This window comes from Bombus vosnesenskii, unplaced genomic scaffold (genome assembly GCF_011952255.1).
Source record: "Bombus vosnesenskii isolate JDL3184/JDL3185 unplaced genomic scaffold, Bvos_JDL3184-5_v1.1 scf7180000016054, whole genome shotgun sequence".
Taxonomy (NCBI): domain Eukaryota; kingdom Metazoa; phylum Arthropoda; class Insecta; order Hymenoptera; family Apidae; genus Bombus; species Bombus vosnesenskii.
In genome coordinates, this window is record NW_022884260.1 from 64 (window position 1) to 14,445 (window position 14,382).

A 14,382-nucleotide genomic window follows, 5' to 3' on the forward strand; every position below is an offset into this window, starting at 1 on the left:
AAGGCGGTAAGCTCGTTTCCGGTGGCCATTATTTGTTAGATAATTGAGAGTGGAATGGTTATAACTTACTTCTGTTGAAGATTGTCCAGTTGCGGCAGGAGGTTGCGTGGTTGCGTTTTAACCACCGAATTATACCTCTTCAAGGGTGACGATCCTTGACGTTAGTGACCTCGCTGGGGGGGGGGTAACGCTTCCGCTGCTAGTTATGTTGGATTCACGTGGCACTGTATGATAGTGGGTGTCACTGGTATGCGCTTTTCACTTGACGCGTGATGCGGCTTTGAGGATCGAATGATTCGACCAGTTACGTGTCCACACTTTTCACTTGTCACTGAATCCGGCTCGAAGGACCAAATGTTTCGACCGGATGGGTGACAAAACTATCCACTGCCACTGATGATCCGGCTCGAAGGACCAAATTGTTACGACCGTTCGCGGAGAGACGCGGTCGCGAGGAAAACGCGTCAGCGAGGGGCGTAACTTCTCGCTACGATTCGGTGAATCGACGCCGCGAAATAGTCGTTCCCCTGTTTCGTTTAGGATAACAGAGGTGGTTGATTTGAATATGACACAGTAGTAAGTTATATTTCACCGTTTATTCCACAACTTATAACGAGGATAGTTACACTGGTGCGTATGTACGAGATGAGTGAGTGACTGAGTGATCTGCGGGTGTGTATACCCGCTCGAAGGATGTTGACCGTTCGAAGGATGCAAGAACAGTACTCTTGGAAGACGATGCTGTCTCGGAGGAGAGCTAAGGATGAGTGTGTCTAGCGCACGGGACCATCGGATTGGTTGGTGCCGATGTTATTTAGGAGAGTGAGTGAATAGGCTTCGTTTTAATTGGTTAAACGAAGGGTCTTAACCGCCCTCGAGAGAAAGTGGTTAGTGGGAGGAAAGTTGCAGCGTACGTGACAAAAACTGACTTTCCCTTGTTAAGCCGTGGTAGACAATAGTCTCTAGAAATTCCTCCGAACCAGATGTTTGTTTCGTTTGAAGGACCTTTTCTGGGAAATCTATGTGATTTATGGAAGGTCCTTGAAATCATGGAAGATACGCTGCGAGTATCCGAAGACATCTGGTTGCCATATTGCCCGCAGTGTGTGGCCTCGGCTAGGTAGTGTTACGCGACGTAACAATAGGTTTCTCTTATTCCATCTGAATTTCTAAAGAAACCAAGACTTGATTTCAGTCTGGTTAAAAGCTTCGCTCGATTAAAGCTGTTTTTCAAGCAATAACCTACTTTGTGAATTTCATGCACGCGAATCCAAGTATGTATGCGGCAGAAATGAAGCTTTCGTGCATGTCTAATTGTAAGTTGATGCGAAACAATGCGCATGCGCCGAAATCCCATCACTTTGCGGACCCACATTGTGCCTTTTATTAAGGCGCCTTGTTTGGTTACTCTTCTCGAGCTAATTCTTCACTATTATTATCTACATTATTTTCACTGGCTAACAACTGGTTGGTCTGCAATTGACTAACCAATACAAATTTTTCGTTACGTGCATATATTCGAAAGAATTCGAAATTAAATTATCATGTATTACGGGCAGTTACGATGGAGTGACACAAAGCAATCTGTGTTTGAATGCCTCCACTCGTGGACAATATCGATATAACCTAAATGCGATAAATCGCGAACGTTTGATTCGACTCATGGGAAATTTACGCGTTTTTGAATCGTTCCGAGTCGCACGCGAAATGCAGGTCAGAGAACCGTCTAATATTTATTGTTGAGATCGTGGGCTTGATCTTAATGGCGCGGCGGCACGCGATTCTTTACCAGCTATGCTCCTTAACTCCAGCTCTCGACCTTCTTCCCTATTCAACTAGCTCGAGCAGTGAAATTGACTCTGCATGCCTGTAATTTTGGCAGGGAATGGGAGTCGAGTTCGTAGTGAATGCACATTGTGTATACGTGTTTTAGGTGGTTTGTGTGAGTTTGTTGCGGAGATTCGAGACATTTATTTAACCTCTTTATCATATTCGATCCTGTGCGATATAACCATATCTTAAATGTAATAAGTTTTATTTTTTATTGCAAAGTTCTTGAAATATATAATGCACACAATAAGTGTATAATATTTTATATATATAAATTATATTTAAGAAGTTTGGGATAGTTTAAAGATGAAATAAATTGCTTTTTAAGTTTAATCTCTTACTTTCGACGAAATCAAGTTTCTCTGGAATTTGGTGGAGTTTAAGATTTGATATCGGTGTCGTAGGAGTTATGTGACACTTTAAGGTGGAATAAATCTAGCGAGGAGTTTAAGGTGCGGCAAAGGAGCGTGGAATGTTGCAATAGAAATTTATTGCAGTGTTAGTGCATTGGTAGATTGATCAAATTTACGTGTAGCGTGGGTAACCAATGATAAATATTTTGCAATGTGTATAATTTCTCAGTAATCTGAGGCTTATAAAATCTATTGACAACTAATGGAAATTGTTGATTTAACAGATCAATTTTAAATTCCTCGTTAATCTAAATTTTTTTAATCCTATTTACAGCTAAACCTTACGACGAAAAATTAACGAAGTGGAATAAAAATGGCATTGTGATTCTTCTCGTCGTGTATTGGTGTCACATCAAATTTAAGAGACAGTTTTACTTGCGGATGCTGCGTGTTACGTTGGTGAAGTCGACGAAAGCGCAAAATAGGAGCTCGTCCGAAATACACTAACGCGGAAGGTTAAATTTAACGCAAAAGGCTGAGAAATTAGTTTAGAACTCGAAGTTTCATTGGTACGACGCTCTTGAAACGCATTCAAAGAGGTCGGCGACCTCGAAAGGGGATGAACGCAACTGTTTCGTGGGAATTTCTTATTGTGGCTTATTTGGATGAAGCTACTTTAAAATCAGCGCTGGATTCGTCTGTATTTTGCCCGAAAATCATAAAATGTTTAGGCCAGGCGACTCCATATACAGAAAATGTTATGTCCACTTTTTACGTCCGTAGAATTCAACTCTTTACTACTATGCACTTCTTCTCCAAAAAAATATCGCGTTTCAATATTAAAAAAGTTTCAATAATATACTATCCATTAGAAGAATGATAACATGATAACCTTACAAATTATTAGTATTAACAAATTCTTATTGTCGTATAGAAATGCCAACTATTGCTTCGGTAAAACAAACAAAGGAATTTTACAGGTAAATTTTACAAATTACAAGTCATCTTATAACGCAAAATACGACGTGTAAAATTGTCTCAATTTATTAATAGTATTAATAAATTATTATGATAAAAGATGCAGGAATCTTAGCCTCATGAGAAATTAGAGATGAAAATGAGTGGGAAAAGATTAATCACTGGTCCTCCTAAAAAGATGTATTAAAGCAGCGCAAAACCGTTCCCCGAATTCTCATCCCGGACGTCGTACAACCAAAGACAAAAGCAACTCACTCGAGGGCATTGCGGAGAGACATTCATCGAGGACACAATAGTATTATTCCAGGAAGTGCTAGTTCTTCCTAGATTCCGGTTACAATGTTCTTAACGCGTGGAAATTAATCTTGACCAGGAAACATCTATAACGGCATATATTTTCTGCCGTGATTGTAAATCTGTTTGGAACATGCGGTTTGTCCGTTAATCTATGCGCTGTTGTTCAATCGAGTCAATATTATTTGTTGGTAGATTAGTGTGTGCAAGAGCGCTCTATCCATTATTGACCAATTCGAGCACGTATTGATAAATTTCACACCGGCAATTACGGTGAAATCGTTCGTGGTCGCTGAAAATTAGCAGTATCGTTTGCGGTCGTGAGCTGATTGACACTGCGTGAGCGGGGAATTATGTGAAGCAGCTTTGCTTTGTCGTTTCATGCATTTAATAGGTTTACGGCGGTGGACAGAGTTTGTAAAAAATGAAGACAAGGTAGAAAAAGATTATTTTTCATTTTTTACTATTAGATTATTTTCAAAGTGATCTTTTCAGTGAAATATGATTGACAAAAAATAAGATCTATAATTGAATCATTATAGAAAATAGAATAATATTGATAATAAAGAAATAAAAATCAATTATAGAATAACATATAATAATAATAACAATAATGTGGATAGACTTTATGTTTACTTTTATATGTATAATGATACTGTTTGATCCTTGAATTAAAGTTAAGATTAACGTTGCGATTATGATTATCCTTTGTCTGACTAAATATATTTGAAGTATCAATTACAGTAGAATTTTTGAAAGATTCTTGGCTGTTAAACAAAAAACTGGTTCCTTTATATTTCGCTCAATTATCATAGAATCGTGAAACTGACTTTCACTTCAAATTTTGTCTGTTTCAGGAGTAACAAGTACCTGCAAAAATCATCCATCAGCCGGATATGTGCTGTCGGAGGGTTTTTCATTAGCATTCCCGTCTTTCTAACTGGTAAGAACCAATTCCTTCAATTCTGTCAACTTTAACCTTTTGAAAGATACTAGTACATAAGTTATACGTTTAATTTTTCTTGAATTCAGGCATGAATCTAAAAGATACCGTGAACTATCTCTGAGTGTATGAAATCAGTTTAGAAATCCAATGTAAATAAAGTTAATTTTAACGCCGAATAGTCATTATTTTTCTTAGAAAAATAAAAAACGATCGTCTTTTAGGGAAGTTTTAACAGATTAATTTATAAAGAGCTGAAACAGAATATTCATGTCATGCATGAATACGGCTGGTGGATGGATCGAGATCTAATCTAAAGTTTACGTTGTGCCATGCTAGTTTACACAGCTATCATTCGCTCGATCGATCGTTAAGCTGTTGAACTCGATTCAAGACGGACATTTTGGCTCTGTTCGGAAGAAAACTGCGTTTTAATAAATTTGACGGAATAGAAATTATGATAGACTACAATGTTTTTTTAATTATATCATAAAATTTATTTATTTTTTTTAATGTCATGTTAGAAACTTCAAATACTGTCCAAAACTTCGAACGTAATCGTTTTAGAAATTTGTAAATTACTTAACGACCAAAAATATTGAATTCTCTATTGTCTGAAGATAGATTCTCTATAATTTAAGTAATTTATTCGTCGAGAATTGATATATAAAGACTTAAATAATAAATTAATTGAAAAATAATTTGCGACTAGTATTGAAAATTTCAATGAAAAGCATATGTATATAGTTTACGCTTCGAGAATTATATGTATTGAGAATATGTATTTGCGCTGATTCTTTGTCCCGCTTGTTATGGCATACGTGTTATAATGATCCTCTAACAATGCTTTCAGGTATGATATTGTATACATTCATCCAGTTTCATTCGACGCCGGTGTCACGTAAAATGGATACTTGGGTTGCGAGAGAAAAGAAAGCTGAGTCGTAGCCCAACTATTAATTCTCTTTTATCGAACTTTATTATGACTTTGGCACTTACAGTAGAATAACGTTGAACAGAGAAAGGGGTGTTGTACAAGAACAGCAACTAGAACGAGAACTCCCCGGGCTGGATGAAGTCTCGGCTTATATACACCCTGGCTTGGGGATGTTGGGGGGTTTGGTGTGGATTCCAAGGAGTCCGAAAGTCGGGGTTGGGGCCTTATCTCTGATGGGGACTAAGATGCGTCGCGGCGTTGGCGTCCGACAGTCGGGAGTCGATGTCTTTTCTCTGAGAGGTAATTGGTGTCACACCGGCAATCGTTACGTCGGTTTTCATAGGCCTTGGCATCGTGTTTTGTGGATGCGCAATGGTCCATAACGTCTTCGTGTGGCAGAGGGTAAGAACATATCGCTATTAAAAAAGAAAACGAACACGTTCAAACACGTCTAAATCATCTTTTATGTGTATTTTACCCGGAAATCATTTTATCGTGAAATTTTGTTTTTCAGAGTTACCATAATTTATCTGGTAGAGTTCATAAAAATTTTTCTGAAATCAATTGCAAGCTTTTAGGAAACCAGGATTTTTCACATTTTTAAGAAGCGTTATAATTATATTGCTGATCTTTATACGTTCGTACGAAATTGAAAAGTACGCAAATGGCGCAAAATGCATAAAATGCGCTAAAATATACGTATATAAGAAAATAAATCTCGATTAAAATTTTATTTCTTTGATTATGTTCGTAAAACTACAAACTTGTATAAAAATACGCATTCTAGTTATAAGTGTTAAAACATTCGATCTAGTCCTTATCACATTCATGAAAACCTCCATTTAACCATTCGTTGTATCAACAAACATTCATATGCAAAACTTACCACCTACCACATCCTCCGCGTATTAATATAATCCCCTTTTATAAATTATACACTTTAGAGTGGACTGGTTGGGTCAGAGTGATATAAGCTTACAAGTTCTCGAGGAGTTCTACCGAAGTTACATTTACGTTTGCATAATTTCACCGAAAAAGATACTCTGTAGAATGACAGGTTCGTTTGTTTATGTGATCCGCGATCGCAACTATTTCAAGGGGATTTTATAAATAACCATACACACGATATTCAGTGTATTTTCGTATTCTCGTTTATTTTTGGGAGATTTGTAAAACTGTTGAACAAAATAATTGAGTAACGATTATATTTGCTGAGAAAAAGTCTTTTTCTCTGTACCCCTCCTTCTACTTCAAGCATGTAGTATTGACAATAAGATTGACAATGGCTGAAAGTAATCCAAAAGAGTTTTCACCATGGTTATCGGTAACGAAAAAGATTTGAATCATCTTTAATACTTATTCGTAACTAGAATCATTTCAACTAAAATGTAAATTCTTATATTATAACTTTTTTAATTTGTTATGGCCCCTGACTACAACCTAACCTATCATTCTTATTTCGTAGGAGAAGACGAATGCCGTGAAGGCGTTAGCGCGCGAACAGTGCGAAGCGGCGGTACAGCTGCAGCGTCAGCAGCAGCTGCAACAGCACCAGAACCAGCACCAGCTACAACAGCAACAACAACTACGTGGCCCGTTAACCATCCACCATGCTGGCTGCCCAACGAAAGTCGGGCCCGTGACGAACCAACTAAATACCAGCCACGCAACGCACGGCCGAGCTGCACAGTACCAACACTATCATCACCATCATCATCATCGACACGTGTCAATGTCTCCACCGCCCTTGTTGCTCTCATCGCCAGCTCCGATCGCGGCGACGCACAATCATCTGAACGTGAGCGGACACAGAAACGTGGTTACGCCACCGGATACACCAGCAGATAGATCGCCACCGAGTCCTGGAAATAAGCTAAATAGATCGCAGCATTTGCCACGGGAAGCAACCGGCAGCGTCAGTCCTGGTCTTCCGGCTGCCACATTGGATCTAAGTAGCGCAGCAACCACCAATAGTCCGCATGAATTGTCCACGTTAGTTTAGAAATTTGGTCCGAACATTATATCTTCACATAGGATTGGAGATTAATAGTTGATAGTTAATTTACACATCGATCTTTTTATTTGTAAATTGGGTCGTGGTTTAGAGTTGGTTTGTAAAAATTCGGTCCTAATTGTTAAATGATGAATAGTGATTAAGAATAATAGGCATTGATGTACCAATCTTTTTTTAACTTATATACTTGAGCACACGCATTGGAGATTTCACTTTTATTCAGTGAAACAGCAACTTCATTACTCGCTTATTCAATACGGCAATTGCATATATTTCATGGACATTTTAACAATGTTTTGAATAATTTCTAACGGTACAATTGTGATGAAGTGAAAAAAATCGTGATAAGAAACAGAGAGAAAAGTTGCTCGTTAATGAATATTGACCAGAAATGTAATATCGTGATATAATGTGTTTACAAAGAGTGGACAATAGAGATGTTAATCAGACAGAAAAAGACGATTGTTGTTCAACCTGAACTATTCACGCCAAACGTACAGAAAACAGCGCAATCCACACTCTCTCGGCAACGCCACTCGCAACCTCCGTCTCCGCTCAACTCGCACTCGGCTCCTCGACTCGCACTCTGCTTTTCGACTAACACTCTGGCCGTTGCCGCATTCTGTTGTCTTTTTCCTAGGCCCACCGCACACGTGTTCTGCAGGCGCTCGTGGCCAGGGTCACGTAGGTCTTTTCCACGAAACTATGCACTTGAAAAGACCGATGACACATTGATGGGCCCGACGACGCCTCGGCTCCCGCGACATTGTTCATAGTTCGCCCGATATTTCTTAGGCCTTTCGTCCACGATACTACAGAAATAAAGTAATTTCTAAAGAATATCCCGAAGACGTCGTAGATATTACGAAAGGAATGATTAATTTATACCCGCGTGTATCTTGCCATTACCATACTATTATTATTATTATTAATATTGTTAGTAGTACTCGATTACATTATTATTAATATTAATATTATTGCCTTATTATTATTAATGTTATGGAACCTCTAGTCCTAGGTTACTTTCGCTGCTACGAAAGGATAAGATTTTCGAATTTTTAACTATTACGTGTAATTCAAGATTTCCTGTTGCGCATGCGCAGTAGAAAGAAAGTTAGCGGAACTCAAATCTCGAACTATAGAGAGTTGAAAAGTAGTAAAAGTAAAAAAGCACGAATAACATTTGTATTTGTGCTGGATTAAGTTTGATAATTGAAAATTGAGTTTGATGATAACATTTTTTCGTATTCGCTTTGGTAAATATTAGTTTTATTTAAAATTGAACAAAGCATTTTATGTTTTTCAAATACGGTACATAATCGTAATATCGAATTTTGTAAACTGATAGTAAGAAACTCTATAATTCGAGACTGGAACTTTGATCAAGTTCACATTGAACGTAAACTGACTTAATTTTGTTATTTAAGCGTGTATACTATACGTGTTTGTTCCTTCTTCTCTTGTGCGCAGGCTATAGCTTAATTACTTCCAATAAACGCAGTTATATCGAATCAATGACCGATACAAATTTAGATATTAGGATTATTTAAACAAGAGATTAAAAACTAAAAAGTATTGTTTTTATACTGCATATGTACATATGCAATATGAACGACAGTTTGTGTAATAATATGTACCCCTCTTCTTAGTTTACTTTTGTATATTTTGCGACATTTGATATTAATTTTATGAGGAACGTACTTACACTTTATCTTTGTAATTAAATGTGAAATGAAAGAAAAGAAATGACATGAGAAAAGGAAATTCGATGTATGAGTATATACGAATTGACGGAATTAAAATTTAACGCTATATTTAAATAGAAGACGTGAAATATCTTGTCATCTTAAAATAACTTGATCATTCCTATTCTTTTACATAAAAACACTTTTCAACTGTAACTTAAGAAACATGTCTGCTAACGTGAAACGTGCCAGAAAAAATTAACAACTTCCATTAAATTGGCAAATTTCTCATTAATATCGTAAAACTCGCGTTTACAAAGATCAGATCAGTGTACATAATGTACAAAACAAATGCAGAATATATAAATATAGCACGTACGTTCTGAATTATATCCGAATTGGGCAGAGTAACCAAGTGAAAATATGTAAATTTCACGATGTGTAATGTACACTTTATCGAACTTGTAAGTAGTGTAGAAATAGAATATTTTACACGTAACAAAATATACAAACGACAATACACAAGTTAAATTATTTGTTAGATCCATGTATAACAAGCATAGTACAAAAGTGTTTTAGCTTTATGTACTGGTAATTATGAGAAATACCAACTTAATAGATGTATTTGGTATGTACCTAGTTAAGAAAACAATAAATTATTCTGAACAGATAAAGCGTTTAGTAGCTTGTGAAGTATGAATTTTCGAAAACGTAAGTATTTTATATCTAAGTAGTTAAGAAACGCGAGCAAGGGAAATCAAACAAAGGAACAAAGTTTTTTTGTTTAAAAATATTTAATTTGTTGTTCTATTATCCGAGGTTAGAAGCGATAATGTACAAAATCTGAATAAATAAGATTCTTCAATATTATTGAATTTTAATTCTAGGGTAAAGTAATATATCCGCATATTTTATTTATATACAATATATATAAATAATGATGTGATTTGACTAATTTTGTTGAAAGAATATTTGTACTTTTTACGTAAAACTTCAGTCTTTTACAAACTTTCTTGTAATTAATAAACCAGTAAACACAATATTAATAAAATCTATTAAAATTATAAACAAACTCATAAGTTTTAATTTTAGTCCCTAAAGGTTGAAATATTTTGCTCCAATGTCGAGACATTTGTTTTAATCCAAAACATTACTATACTGAATCGATAATGTTGCATGTGCCACGAAAATGATGATAGTGTCAGATAACTTGTTGTGAAACGAAAAAGCATTGCATGTACATTTCTGTTGTTTTGTTGACTATGAGTTTGATGATCTTTTAAACTTGCCCATAGCTAAGAAATCAAACAGTATATCTAAACGAAATTAATTTCAAATTATTTTTTAGGTTCTAAGTTTTTATCTAATCTTTCAGAAGTTGCAAAATTTATTCCACAAGAGTCTTTTTTATCATAACCAAGTACACATCTTAAAACCATTTAAGACTTCCTTAGTAATTTCTTCTTATCTTTAATAGTAACGAAAATAATTTAGATGAACGTTTTAAAATTGACACCCTGTATATTAAAAATAAAAGATATATTTTCTTCATAATTGGATAGGCTTTTTACAATGGCAATGTACAAATATCAAAATTGCAATTATACTATAACATATGTATATATATATAAGCTTCACATTTAAACACAAGATTCTTTATTATATTTTTTTAATACCAATATTTTAATAATTATAACAAGGGTTTTTTAACAAGAGATGTATAACATTGTATACAAATTTTCAAAAACCTATAGATAATTTCAGTTATGCTCTTGCATCATTAATTGTTGATGGAACTCTTACCTCAATTCCATCTAGTTCCTTAGACATTACTATTTGACAGCCTAGCCGTGACCTGAAATTAAATATTATATAACTGAATATGTCAATAAATATATTTATTGCTATACAAATTAATACTAATACACAATAAGATTTCTATTTATCCATTTGAAAATCAACATTGTAAATATGCTAATTCCAACATAGATTTGTAATGATTATAGGGTCATAAATAAAAAACTATGAAAATTTATTATAATTTCAGTTTCGTAGTATTCAGAGATAGCGATTTGAAATTCTACATTGAGATGCAGATTTCGAAATACCCAATACTAACCTGTTTTTACATAAATTTAAATAGAAAAATTCACTTTATAAAATATTAAAAGGTAATAGAATTAATAATGTGAATGATTTGATACTGATTATTAATATTACTGATTATAACGTATCTGTTAATTCATATGCTAAATCCAACATGTCTAATTCTTCATCTGTTGGTTTGTCAGGAAGTGCATCATAAACTTCTTTCGAAAATATTAAATGGCACGTACTACAAGTTAATGTTCCTTCACAAGCACCTATATCAATTATATTTTAAGATTACAACATACTTATATAATAAAGTATCAAAAGTTAAAAATAATAAGAATATTAAACTTGATAAAAATGAAAATTTTCAAATATTTTCTACCTCAAAATTATTTATTTTAAATTAAGTAAATTATGCTTCTTTAAAACATACCATATCCACCTAAATCAATTTCATTATTTACTACTATGTCTAATATAGTATCTCCAACTTTCCCTTTTGCTTTGATTCTCTCTCCACTTGCTTTAACAAACGTTATATTTACTCTGAAAATAATATTTATGAAAGATAAAAATTATCTCAATATAATTATTTTCTTTATTTTTTGTGTTTCTTCAATTAATCTTCTCTTAATTATACCTTAATTATATGTATCACTTATGATAATAGAAATAATTTAAAAATAAGATATACTTGTCTTAATAATACATAAATAAAATTCGTACATCATATATTTATAACAGTGTTATATTTTTAGTTGTTCACTGTCAATGTTGTTCTTATTAATACTATTCTATTAATACTATGTTATTTTTCTAGATGTTATACTCCTACAAAGAGAAAAATTTCTTAGACATTATTATTAGCATTATTATTTTGACACCAATTTTATATTGGAAGGTAAGTACTGAAATTCTATTAAAAAAAGAAGGAAAGCACAAGAAAATTTGTATCACTTACTCTTGTTTTTCTGAAAGTGGTTGCGTGGTCGATATTCCTCTTGTTGCCTGCAAAAAGGGCAACGTTGTGTTGCTTGTATATTTTGAATAATTTGATGCAATACCGAGAATTGATCTCGAAAATTTTTGTAATTGATTTACTAACGCCATTCCACTGTCATAAATATCATGAATATGGGACACCCTGACCGAACACCAGATAAGTATTGCGGAAAATATCAATTGTAGATCAATTGTACTTTGTGCAAAAACTTTCACGGCATTCTTCGGCTGCTATACTGGGACGTTCCTTTACTGTGATAGGTTATAAAACGATTCCTAACACAAGTGACGTATCTCTACCGGACACGTGCTCTTTGGGCCACACGTTTTATGATACAAGACCAGCAAAATGATCAATGTGTAATTTTACATATCTTACATTTTTTCCAAATGAAATATTGTTTTTATTAAACGTTTAAAACCTCAGGCAACATTTATTTCATCTGATTTCAGTTTTACAAATATATATCTATAATACATATCTGTATAAATTACGGTCTGATTATATCAAACAGGGACCGACACTCGCTAGGGAAAACTGCCCAAAAATTGAATCGTAAAAACCAATATGAAAGACAACAAATTTCTCGTTCTGCGGAACAAATAGAAATGAGCAGAGTATCTTTATCTTTATCTGAGACATTCAAAGCGTATCACGCATACGCTAAACATGAAGAAAACTTTCTTGTCTTCCATGTTCATCTTTCCCTTTCCATTTCCGAATGGTTTCTTCTATATTTATTTATATGTTCGTGATTGATGCTATTGACAACATACAACTAAGGGGAAATACGAATAGTAATAGATATATGTATAACTCATTATGCAATTTTATAGAATTAAATCTTATTTATCTTCAGATATAAAAACTATATTTACCAGCTGAAACACTAACGCATATGCAGTATAATATAATCTACTTAACAATCTCGTTTTAGTTATAATATGTGATTAATTCTTTTGCTATTTCGCTATAAACAGTTTCTTGTGCATACAATATTTTTTATAGTATTCTAATATATTGTTAGATATTGTAAAGAAAGTAAAATACAGTTATTGAAGTTTGGGAACATTCAATGTTAACCTTGCTTCAAAAAATAATCTTTCGAATGAATGGGGAATAGATTTTTAGTATTATAGTTGGTATAGTGTCATCATTGTTTACAATGTGTTAGAGTTAAAGAAATGAGACAAATTAATATTTCAGAAGCAAATTCAATATTTAAATGATGTTATTTTAAAATGGCAGATGATATGAATGTTCTTTTTATACGAGGAAATGGAAACGTATGTATGGTAATGGAAACGTAATGGTTTTAACATTATTTTAGTACAAGATCTTAGCATAATAGTAATTAACAGTATCCACTACCTTTTAGTCAATTTTTGAAAAATGACATATATGATAATTTGCAATAGTTTGATAATAAAATACTTGTATCAATATTAATAACGTATAATTTGCTATCTCAAAAGGATACAGACACAGCCAATGATAATGTTTGGGATGATAGTGCATTAATAGAAGCATATGATAAAGCAATAAATTTAGCAAAAGAAGAAGTTATTAAGCGAATGGGAATGGATGTTGGAAATTCTCAACCGAAAGAAAACCTACAAAATCTTAAGCAGCCTAAACACGCAAGTAAATTACATAAGGTTGTGATTTTGATAGAATATTACAAATTTGATACAGAATATTATTAAATATATTGATTAAGAAGCAAATTATTTTATTTTGCTATTTACTTATATTTATTCGTATACACATCTTTTCTCTATAGAAATGGATCATAGGAGCACCTTATCGTGCAATATACTCAGAGGATGGAGAAACTTATGAAGCTATAATATCAAAAATTTACGAAAACAATGGCACGTGTTGAAGTGGTTACCACTTCTAAGAAAACTCTACATCTGGTCTTTTTTAGTTTTCTCAAGCACTGAAGCCATCGACAGCGTGTAGACAAAAGACTGCGACGAAGTCAGGCCATAAACAGTAGACCGGCGACGTTGGCTTCGGGGTTTTTCAGTTATTAGGTAACACAGCTAGCGTGCGGATCTGGACCAGCTCAAATTGTATTTTTACTTATTACACTTCTATTTAAATATATTTTCTACTTTACAATTTATCCACGTGTTTTCTCTGTTTACACACCGAATAACCTCAACAGGTTATGGGCCCAGGGCTGTAAATTGCAAGGTAGCAACGTGAAATGAATAAATTGTTAAAGTGTTGTGCTTAGTAAAAT

At 33.9% G+C, this 14,382-nt stretch overlaps 3 protein-coding genes and 1 long non-coding RNA gene across 6 annotated transcripts; 3 read left to right on the forward strand and 1 right to left on the reverse strand.

Annotated features, from left to right (window-relative positions):
• Positions 1–560: 560 nt before the first annotated feature.
• Positions 561–5,293, forward strand: LOC117241513. 3 transcript variants are annotated; one of them, XR_004495022.1, is made up of 3 exons: positions 561–576; positions 4,313–4,398; positions 5,252–5,293. It is a non-coding gene; the product is annotated as an uncharacterized LOC117241513 (long non-coding RNA). The 3 variants fall into 3 exon arrangements; XR_004495021.1 differs by lacking the exon at positions 561–576 and adding an exon at positions 1,621–1,713; XR_004495020.1 differs by lacking the exon at positions 561–576 and adding an exon at positions 3,758–3,890.
• Positions 5,294–5,354: 61 nt separating this feature from the next.
• On the forward strand, positions 5,355–7,694 carry LOC117241512 (dual specificity tyrosine-phosphorylation-regulated kinase 1A-like). The gene is made up of 2 exons (XM_033507425.1): positions 5,355–5,737; positions 6,801–7,694. Exons 1-2 carry the CDS (start codon positions 5,708–5,710, stop codon positions 7,335–7,337), a joined length of 567 nt encoding a protein of 188 aa, XP_033363316.1. The 5' UTR covers positions 5,355–5,707; the 3' UTR covers positions 7,338–7,694.
• A 2,860-nt stretch (positions 7,695–10,554) lies between these two features.
• On the reverse strand, positions 10,555–12,435 carry LOC117241514 (adrenodoxin-like protein 2, mitochondrial). The gene is made up of 4 exons (XM_033507426.1): positions 12,090–12,435; positions 11,562–11,674; positions 11,265–11,397; positions 10,555–10,889 (listed from the first exon to the last, which is right to left on the reverse strand). The coding sequence occupies exons 1-4, from the start codon at positions 12,236–12,238 to the stop codon at positions 10,799–10,801; spliced, it is 486 nt and encodes a 161-aa protein (XP_033363317.1). The 5' UTR covers positions 12,239–12,435; the 3' UTR covers positions 10,555–10,798.
• Positions 12,436–13,219: 784 nt separating this feature from the next.
• Positions 13,220–14,001, forward strand: LOC117241511 (survival motor neuron protein-like; the record flags this gene model as incomplete). Its single annotated transcript, XM_033507424.1, has 3 exons — positions 13,220–13,426; positions 13,607–13,789; positions 13,915–14,001. Coding segments are annotated over exons 1-3 (324 nt in total), but the record flags the coding sequence as incomplete, so codon positions are not given.
• Positions 14,002–14,382: the final 381 nt, after the last annotated feature.